Source organism: Cryptotermes secundus, unplaced genomic scaffold (assembly GCF_002891405.2).
Source record: "Cryptotermes secundus unplaced genomic scaffold, Csec_1.0 scaffold1276, whole genome shotgun sequence".
Classification (NCBI taxonomy): Eukaryota; Metazoa; Arthropoda; class Insecta; order Blattodea; family Kalotermitidae; genus Cryptotermes; species Cryptotermes secundus.
This window is the reverse complement of record NW_019740668.1, coordinates 106910-117691: the sequence shown is the minus strand read 5'-3', so window position 1 is coordinate 117691 and position 10782 is coordinate 106910. Positions and strand designations below refer to the sequence as shown.

General features: G+C 42.2%; 1 protein-coding gene across 4 annotated transcripts in view; it reads right to left on the bottom strand.

The window, feature by feature from the left end:
- Positions 1-282: 282 nt before the first annotated feature.
- The window catches only part of LOC111872582 (spectrin beta chain, non-erythrocytic 2), a 101890-nt gene continuing 91390 nt past the window's right edge, over positions 283-10782 (bottom strand). For all 4 annotated transcript variants that reach the window (XM_033754755.1, XM_033754756.1, XM_023866647.2 and 1 more), the window contains 7 exons: positions 10068-10206; positions 8570-8708; positions 8121-8331; positions 7583-7684; positions 3655-3753; positions 1282-1322; positions 283-599 (listed from right to left, as the gene is read on the bottom strand). In XM_033754755.1, the coding sequence (XP_033610646.1) occupies positions 393-599; positions 1282-1322; positions 3655-3753; positions 7583-7684; positions 8121-8331; positions 8570-8708; positions 10068-10206 (938 nt within the window). In that variant the 3' untranslated portion in view covers positions 283-392. The remainder of the gene's footprint in view (positions 600-1281; positions 1323-3654; positions 3754-7582; positions 7685-8120; positions 8332-8569; positions 8709-10067; positions 10207-10782) is intronic.

Here is a 10782-nt window from a genome sequence, read left to right as displayed (position 1 = left end):
CCCAAATAAAAACACTGCCCAACACAGGGAAGAACAGATGAGATCAAAGTAACCTAAATTGGGTTTCCTCCCCTTCATATTACTGCCTTTGTCATATATGAGCCCACGCTGAATACTAAACCCAACACTTCCCCTTTGCATGGGGCCAGACAACAAATGCATCACTGATGTACCTGTACTAGTAGCTGGGTTTCTGTAGTAAAAGTTAATTGGATTTAAAGTTTTACTGTGCAAGGCCATTGCAGGGAGGCAATGAGGGTTATGAAAGGAAAGATGGCGCACTTAACTGTTAATCTAATTACTTTATTGTACATACATTCACCTATATGGTATGATACAGACTTATCTGGCTGCCACTGGCTATTTACATTACAATGTCTTTACATGAACTGCTAGAGATGGGTAGCACGCTTCTTGCGGAACAAGCTGCTAAGCACACTCGAGCGCTTGTCCTTGTCTTTGCGTCCTGGCGCAGTCTGTTGTTCACTCTCTAACAAGCTGTCTCCACGTGGCACATTGCGCTGTAAGCCCTCTAGACCAATGCCTGCAGGGGGAGGAGCCACATAGGGTGGCAGTGAGCTTGGTCGAATATCCCGGCCCTAGAAAACGCAACAGGAACATGTTCATGGACCAAAGAGACTGGAACTGAACACCAGGGCAATATTTTTGAGAAGGGCAGCAACTGAAATGAAAACAACTGCTTTGTTTCTATTCAAGAATGATTGAAAATACATATACATGGTGCAGATCACATAACGAATGTGCGCAAAACAAGGATACTGTGTCATGCATGTCATCACTCTTGAAGCATATACCTAGGGCGGTATCATCATAACCTTGCTATGATGTTGGTTCCATCAAAATGATGCAGGAATTCAACATTTTATGTGCCAATTCACACATGTGACTTAGGCGGGGCCTTGTTGGAAGACAGCAAGGAACTATGCATGACTATGAGTCATTAGAGCACCAAATCCACCCTGAAACAAAATGGGCTGGACAGGCCCAGAGCTCAAAAACAATTAGTAAGACCATCAGCTGCAAAGTCTGTGTTGACTGTTCTCTGGGACAGAAGCACTGTCATAATGACAAAAGCGATCCACAAGAAAGGGCAGATATCACAAATCTCTGAAGGCAGCACATGCTTCTTCTACACTGGCCTTACTGGACCTTGCACACAACAGCAAAACTGGTTCCTTGACTAACCATGACAATTCATACTGCACAGCAGAACAATTATCCTGATCTGAATTACATATTCAGTAACTACTTGATACTTACTGTGTGTCTGAGCTGCGACGCTGCCCCAACATTCACGGACGCTGCAAAATAAAAAATAATGATCAAGAGTCAACACTCACTGGCACCAAGAATTCTTAGTACAGCTAAGCCTTAAAGCTGCTGCTGGTGCAGTTGATAGGGTGTCACTAAATAAACTGAGAATGGTACAGAATATAATTCTGCTTTTATTCTGGATATCAGTAAGTGCCCAGAAAACAATTTCAAACTGAAGACATAGTATGGCTAGTGTAGTAATGATGCAACAGTTGTAGCACTGGGCACAACAGGGCAAGGTAGTCTGGCTACTGTGGCACCATGCTGCACAAAGATTGCCAGAAAGGACATAACATAATTTAATAACAAGGCACTTCTCAATTAATATTGAATAAATGTCTGACACCACAGACATCATCTTTGTTAATGCTGCAGTATTTTACTTTTATGAAGAGTTTATGTAAAGATGCTGATTGATTGATCAGTAACTGTCAGATGACAGGTCCACAGTCTCTTCCAAAACAGTTCCTCCACTTAATGTGATCTTCTGTTTTTGGAAAGAGACTATCCAGGAAAAGTGATAATGTGGTAGTTTTTCCATTTGCTTTCCACATCGCAGTACAACAGCCGTTCAAACCACTCTGGTCACGCCTGTTGCTATATGAACTTGAACCATCTCGAGCATCATTTGTTCTGTGCTTCAAGTCGCTGCTGATGACGCTGCTTCCGGCATCAGTTTTTGGTTTTTGGTGTCTCTCTTCGTCTGATGCCTACCCTTTGACCTGTCCAGCAAGGGAGGCCCTGCCAGTAGCTACGCTACCGCTGGTATAGCTCTCAGGGTCCTTGGCATGCTATGGGTATCAAATTTGTCAGATATAACCTCCAGTTTCAAGTCTCTAACTACTGACTTACAATCAATATTTTATACATAATGTTCAGGTATGTACCTCCTTCCATACCAAATGGTTCAGCTGTCTCTGCCACCAACCAAAAGCTAAAACAGAATTTCACATGGCCACAACGTTGCTAGTCTTAACAAAAAGTTCTATATTTTTGAAAATATAAATCATTTCAGCAACCTACATGAAGTAACTCTACTGTCGCCTCCACCTCACGATTTCACACTTCCACCATGCTGTTTTAACAAACTATCAAAATGTAAAAGATAAAGTCATCCTTGTGCTTAACTAATTAAGCACTACGCCATGAAGATGTATGGGGGACTGGATGTATAGATCCACGTATTCTTGACCTCGGCACAACTTGGAGGTGAGTGATTGGTTTCAAGCCCTGGCTACTATACTCCTGGGGAAACAGCTCCCAGTATCCACTGGACAGGTCCTAGAACCAATCTGGACAATGTGGAGAGAAAAAAAAATTCCTCTGACGGGACTTGAACTGTGACCCGTCAGCCGCCCAGCCTCTAGCCAGTTGCTATACTGGTTTCTTATAACCAACTGGAAAATTAAAGGCGCAATTTTTGGAGCAACAACCTTTGGTATAACATTAATGCCAATTTTTGCACCTTTGTGGTCTAGTGTTCAGAGTTCCAGAGGTCCGGGTTCGATTGCCGGCTCTACCAGATTTTATCTGAGAAGTAGAGGGTCTGAAATGGGGTCCACTCAGCCTCGTGATGATAATTGAGGAGCTATTTAAAAAAAAATAGCTGCTCCAGTCTACAAACCCGAAATTAACGGCTGTGGGGATTCGTTGTGCTAACCACGTAATACCTTCTATCCGCTAAAGTTGACACTAAAATTCGCCAACAAGTGGTGGTCGCTCAGTCAGTATAGTTACTTGCGGACTAAAATCACACAGTTTGTTTTATGAAAATCTGTTGCTCAGAAGTTACAGAGGGGCCATATACAATGGTGATATGATAAGCAAGGAATATAGACTACGTCACAGCAGTTGCAGTGTGTGCATTTGACTGCAGCAGTGACTATGCTGGATGCTGCAGCTCTGCAGATTTGCAGCACTAATGCAACCTACCTTAACTCAGTCCTGATTACAACTGACAAGAATGGCCCATAGTAAGAACAGAGTATTTCTTTCAAAGCATAAAAATGCAATCATTTTGTTTCACCAGGCATTGCTAGCTCAAAACTAGGTTCAACAAGAACAGTAACTGCATGAAACATGAATAATATGTAAATGTTCTGCCTAAATTATCTTAGTGAGAAACAAAGTTCTCAAGTTCTCTTTCCTTTAGGTTAATTTTCAAGGCTGACTGGCCAATTGGATTTGATTGGGATGTCTCAAAGTCAAGACTGTGTTCAGAGATAAGCATTCCTCTGCAATCCAAACATTACACCCCACCAAGGAAATTCATTCACAGTCCACACAACACAAAAGGCAAGCGATGGATATAATACTGACCCTGATATGTGGCTTGCTGCTGTTGATGGCTCCAGTGGTCAGCACTGCCAGTTCGGGGCCTGAGGGGGGGTGCAGAAGACGGCAAGGGTGGGGGTATGTCTACAACAGTACAAGTGGACATATCTACAAACACTACATATACTACATACAAACACTAACACCAACACATAAATTACAAACCCTTAAAAGTGTTAAGTCCCATTACAAAGCATTAAGATGAGCTGAAGACATACCTTTCTGAATCCAGTCATGTCTTACCACTGACCCTGATAGCAAGACTGTGTGACACTCATATGAGGAATAAATTAACAAATGTCCATCACATGTAACCACCACACATCACAGCTGAGTACTCAGCTCTCCAGTCTCATATTCTGGAGGTCTCAGAATCAAACCTTAGCTTGGAGAACAGCTACCTTGACTAAGTGAGTCACTTTCCAACAGATTATTCACAAGTTGTCTTACCATTTGGCCTACTGAAGCAACCATTAAATAGAGCATGTGGAACTCGCAATATAAGAACTGAGTGCTATATCCTCAGGAGCAGCAACAGCAAGAAGGGGGCAGACACTAAGAGGTGCAACAAAAGTGAACAGTGAATGCAACCCTGCAATAACTGTTAACTCACAATATATGAACAGCTCCCACACGTACACAATAATTCGGTACCTCTGGGGCTCAATATCAGCAACAAAACTGATTTTAACTTGAGGTGCACAAGAGACTTCTGTGAAGGACGAAGCGCATACTGAAAATATTTCGGTAATATATATTGGAACAAAAGAAGGTACACCCAATTCATACTTATTTTGATAGTAAGCACCCAAATACTGATCCTGGGGCTGTGCCACAGCTCAGGCCGTTAGTTTCCAGCTTCCCACCACAGCAGAGTTCAATTCCAAGTCAGATCATACATGATTTGTGGTGGACAGAGAGGCACTAGTGCAGGTTCTTCCTAGTACTTCAATTTCCCCTGCCAATTTTCATTCCAAAAACTACTTCACATTCATTAATAGTTCTATCATGGTCTTTACATTGACATCATTAAATAAAAGAACAAAAATACTGATATTCTGCTTTCGGAACCTCACACATGTAAAGTCTATTTTTAGGAAACAGTCACACAAGACACTTATCAAATTAAATTTGTTTACACTTAATCTGTCAGTATGACATAATAGAAAACACTGTGTGTGAAATGTGTACTCCAGCATACAGAATTTAATGCATGAGTGCATTCATGGCCCTTCCTTCATAATCTGCAAAACAAATGGACCAAAAGACATCAAATTTCTAGAAGTACACAGCACATTTTTTTTTTGTTTCAATGGAAATGTTTTGTAGCTGATGATCATATGAAAGAAGTGCTATCATTGTTTGCATACCCTTGTTTAAAATTGGCTAATATACTATAAAGCCCTCTTACTGGGAGATGTGGGAGCACAAGAGATAACACTAAGACTACTTATGTGCAGTCACTGAAACTGAACGAGGGGAGCACTTGTTGTTGCCTTTATACTTTGATACATAGCAGCACCACAACTTAAGCTACCCATGAGCAACATTACCAACTTCCAAAACTGCAGCTAACACTGTCTAGCTCCACACACTATACTACTTCAAGTGAAGCATTTAAGACAGAATTTTAAACAAAGTAAATATTCTACAGGAAATAGCACAACAGTCTGTGAGACAGGAGCAAACATGACAGATCCTTAATACTCACCATTTTCTCAAGAACCACATCAGTGAAACCCGCTATGGTTTAGTGGGTCTGGTCCCTACAAGCTCATCTCGCAGAAACTGCACGTCATATTTGTTCGATCTTTGTGCACTGTCAAACTGCTGATTCTACATTACTGTACACCAAAGCATTACCTGTTATTGCACCAGTGGGAGCACATGGTCCAGCTGGCCAAGCATCACACTCTATGTACGTGGTCTGACAATAAAGTTTGTGAACTCATCCAGGTAAAAGTGTTACGTACCTCAGTGCTGCATATCACTGCAGTCGCCTTCAAAGTACTCCCCTTGGGAAGCTATGCACTGATGCCAGCACCTAGTCCACCCTTCAAAAAACAATTCTGGAACTGGTTTCCAGAGCTTCCATCATATTACTCATGATGTTATCAATGGCATTAAAATGCCTTCCTTTCAATATTTCTTTTATCTTCAGGAACAAAAAAAAAATCACTGGGGCACAGAACCGGTGAACAGGGAGGGTGTTCCAGCATAGTTATTAGTTTACTGGCTAAGAACTCCCTCAAAGACAGTGCTGTGCAAGCAGGTGCAGTCATGATTCAAAACCCATAGTTACTGGCAAATGTTTGGGTGATTTCCTTCCAACTCTTTCATGCAGCCTTTTCAGTACTTCCAAATAGTAAACTTGGTATGCCAAAGTCATCAAACCATACTGGGGTTTCTGTCCACTGCTGCCACGGTAAGCATACAGTGGCGAGTTTGCGAACTTTATTATCAGACCTCATACATTAGCCATTATTCCAGAGTTAAAATTCAGCTGCTGGCCCTAGGGACCTAGCAGATTTAACCTTTAACGGATGAATGTTATATATATCTACGACAAGCAGCACCCCACTATGGCCGAATGTTATATTTATATGAGGCAGGACACTGCTCCATTTGGGTGTGATCTTGGGTTTGAAACCAAAACAGACCCATGCAAGGTCATGTCAGTGATTGATTCCTTAGCTCTAAACAATGAAACTGTTTATCATGGTACTGGTTTCGATATGACTGTTTATGACCTGGTCAGCCAAATAGAGCCCAGCTTCATTCTGAGAACTGAGGAGTAAATATTCATCTGTGCCTCCAGAGCTTTCAATGTGACATATTGAAGGACTGGTTTTCAGTAGCAAATTATCAGATAGGAAGTCAGTGTCAGACTGTCATATATTTCTTTATATATCATTTTTATTTTGTGTCTTGGAAGTGGTATAAACCTACTGGGCCAGTATTACTTTGTGAGTGAAAGGCAGCTTCGCCACTGCGACTTTTGGTATCAGTGTTGGATTGGCACTCTTTTCAACTAGTATTATAATTACTTTGCATCACTATTTCGCAAGTATTACTAACAGGTGAGAGTGTTGATTTGTCAATCATCATAATTTATTTGACTTCACTGGAAACCCCCCTCCCCCAAGATGACTCTTCAACCGCACAAGGTGAATTTCACAGTCAGTGGCGTTTCTTGGGGGAGGCCAAGGTTATCTGGGGCCCAACTGAGTTGAAAGGACAACCAAAGGGAAACAAAGACGTCGTGTGTGTTCGCTAAATAAAAAAAGCATGAGCACCATTTTCTATTTTAAAAAGTGTGATGTTTCGCTGTGTGTCGCGGACTGCTTCGAGAAGTGGCACACGTGCATCAGAGTGTGAGGTATTGTAAACTGTGAAGTGACGCAATTCAAACTCGCATACAGTCTGAACAAAATATTTCTGTATATAGTGTGATTATATTTACAATATCAACAAGTCTCAGAGCTGGAAAAAAACTACAGGTAAATCCTCTGGAATTTCATAACATAATAAAGATTATATTTTGCATTTCATGACAAAATAATCACAGTTAATTTTCGTTTGTAAAAATTACTCTTTTGTGTATATGTAGAATATTTTATTGTCTTTCAGGTTGTTTTTAGTTCGTATTTCTATGTTGCATAGAACAGAAACTATGTAGTTTTTCTGACAGTCTGGAATGTTAAAAGAGTTGGGGCCATTTAAATTCTGGCCGCAAAGGGCTGCCGGCAATTTAAAAATCCATACGTTAAAGGTTAAAATCACCTGCTCCTGGACAATACAAACTACACTTCTCAACTGACACCATTTAATGGAGCAAACTGGAACTGCAGGACATTTCTCAAGATGTCCATCACCTTTACAACAACAGGCAGACTGCCATGTGCACACAAACCTTGCTGCTGCTGTCCAAGCTCCATGTGGCTACGTCTGCAGTTGCCTGCATCCGGTGTGGGAACACCATTCTGATGGTATGAGAGTGGGTGCATTTCTCCACCTGTAAATGCAGTCACAGATTTGTCTGAATCTGGAAGATCGACAACCCAGAAGGACTGCCACATTACCATCTGTAACTGTGACTACTGCACAAGGCTCCAGCCTTGAGAACTGTGGGGTTAGAAGTGTGCTGGTGGAAGGTATGAGAGAAGGGAGAAACAGTGCATTACACTGTACAGTAGTATTGCAATAGTTCAGAGCATATCCGTCATTAGTTTGGTAGTGTGTTTGCAATGCTACTGTAGAGTAACCTGCAATGTCTCTTCTCAGGTAGTACTTGTAGTCATTGAGCCATACCATTTACAGTGTCTTTAACACTGTGTGCTCTATGCATTCCTCACAAGTCTCAAGATTACAGTTTTGAATAGTACCAAACATCATCATGACATCCGTAACACTGGGGACAACTGTCTTCTCCTCATGCCACGTGCACTCACCAGCTCCAGGTAGCTTGTTCCTCAAGGTGACTGCCTCTGTGCTCAGCGAGCGTGTTGGTATGGGTGGAGGAGCTCCCCGTGGTGGTATGGAGGGCTTCTGTGTCTGTGTGGAGGGCTCCGGAGAGGAGCCACGGCTTGATGCTGAACTGGCATCCCCAGCAGTGTCCCTTGTGTCTCCAGGTGCCAATGGTCGCCCCACACTGCCAGGGCTCTGCACATTAAAATCAGTCAGTGGACAAAATGCTCTCATGTTCAATGATCTGACTCTTATCTCCCTCTATTCAATGATTAAAAATATCATCTTATGGAAAAAGAGATGCATAAACTGGGCCAGGTGAATCCATCATAGCCTGGCAGTCCCTACATCTCAAACGTTAGGGTTTCCTTACAATGCTGTACTAGCTTCATCTTGAGTCCCCACATACCTTACATAAAGGACAACTCCTCACCTTGTGTGAGTCATCATAGCTGAGCAGCTGCAAACTTGGGGGCAGCTTGGCATGGAATGATATTTTGTTCACCCAGTCCTCCATCTCCCGCTCTGTCGTTGCAAGGAACAGGAACTCGGAGCCATCAGTACAGCATAGCCTGACAACCATCACACAGAAAATTGTCAAATGTGAAATGAAGGCACAAACCTTGTTATTTCCAACTGTGAGAGGGATGGACAGTTGCAAGACCATGTATGTGTAAACTGTTTTCAAACAGTCTCCAAGAGGAATACTACAGCAAGCCAAAAGAGCTCATACAATTCAACAATCACACTTTCTTGACCCTAAACTGAATGCCAAAAAGATTTTTCTGGTCTGTTTTTCCATCAGTGCTTCACTTTTGTGGATGGGAGGTAATTACAATCCATGTCTTTTATGACCACAACATTCATGTGGGAATGACTGCTATATGATACAACAGTAGAGGAACCCATTCCTTGTCCAGGGTATGGTTGTTTTCTTGTCAACATCATAGTACAGGATGGCCAGAACTTCAGATAATAACATCTGAATTACAGAATTACAGTTTACTCATGTACTTTGTGGGGGGGGGGCAGATTCGAAACAAAAGACTTGAATCACATCCAGATCTCCAGCTCAATACATGCACATCACTTTAATAGGCTTGGCTACAGTATATATTTGCAAGACCATATGGAGTACATTTTGAAATTTTTCTGAGTGTTCTCAGTTAGGTCTGAGGCAAGAAGCAAAAAATTGGCAGGAAGATCACATTTGTATACATACCAGATTTACAAGCCATAACTAAACTTTTGTCACCCTGTGCTTATTATTTTTTTTATTGCTAGTGGGGTGGGACTAAGTCCCTTGTACTGCGGCCACTTCTGGCCTATCCTACCAGCCCCAGATGATAGGTGAGGGTGATTGTAGAGCAATTGGTGGAATGAAGATTGGCAGGGGAAACCGAAGTACTTGGAGAAAACCTGTCCCAGCGCCACTTTCTCCACCACAAATCCCACTTGACCAGACCCGGGATTGAACCCTGGCTGCCACAGTGGGAAACCAGTGACTAACCGCTTGAGCTATGGCGCGGTTGTGTTAAGTAATTAAGAACTACCCCATGAAGGCATATGTGGGAGTGGGATGTGTAAATCCCCATTTTCTTGACCTTGGCACTAGCTGGAGGCGAGTGTTAAGCTTCACGCCCTGGCCACTTTATCCCCGGTACCCACTGGATAGGAGGTTGAGTGGACCCCAGAGCCATTCTGGAAGATGTGAAGAGAAAATTCTTGAACCTATCGGGACTTGGAACTCTGGCCCCTCGGCTGTCCAGCCTGTAGCTGGTTGCTACACTGACTTATGTTATCCCAGTTCATGCCCTAACAAACTAACAAACATTAACTACAACAGGGTACTTCCTGGTTCTCCTGGGCCTGAAGTAGAGGAAAGACACCTGACCTTATATATGGGCAAACACAGTTGACAGTGATCTCACCTGAACACATGTTTGCGTTTGGTATAGTCTTCGGCCTTCTCGCAGTGTGCCTTGAACACTATGATAGGTGATGTGGCAGCCTTGCTGGCCAGGAAGTCATCATGGTCACGGAAGAAGCATAGCAGCTGGCCACAAAGTACTGCAACATGGAACATGATGCAAGAAATTCTACTGTCACCTGCAGATGTCACTATATGGGGCTGTCTCAATTACACCAACCACTTACATGATTTTCAACAGATTTCACTTTACTGGTTAACAGCTGTAATACCTCTGCAACAGTTTTCTGATAATTTTTAGGCACTTATTTTGAAAACTTTCAATTACTTTTTAACAGTTACAATCAATACACTGGACCAGAAGGACCATTTGTTCACCGCTAATACAAAAAACAATCAGATTCTCCCATCATACAAAGTGAAATGACATGTAATTAGCTTTAGCATATCACCGATGTTAATCTACTATGAAATAAAGTCAATATTCCTAGCAACTTCAAAATTTGAGAAAATTTGCAGGAAACTCCCATAAAGTTTGGAAGTGGCTAATGTTTGAAAAATGCTTCACTGTGATGTACCCACACTAAAATTTTAAATCACAGGGCAGGGTGGGTCCTCTCCCCACTGCTGTTACATACCACCAACATCAATGCAAATAGTATTTTAACTCAGGAAACTGGAAATGAACTCAGCCCACGATTCTCACCTGCACAGAC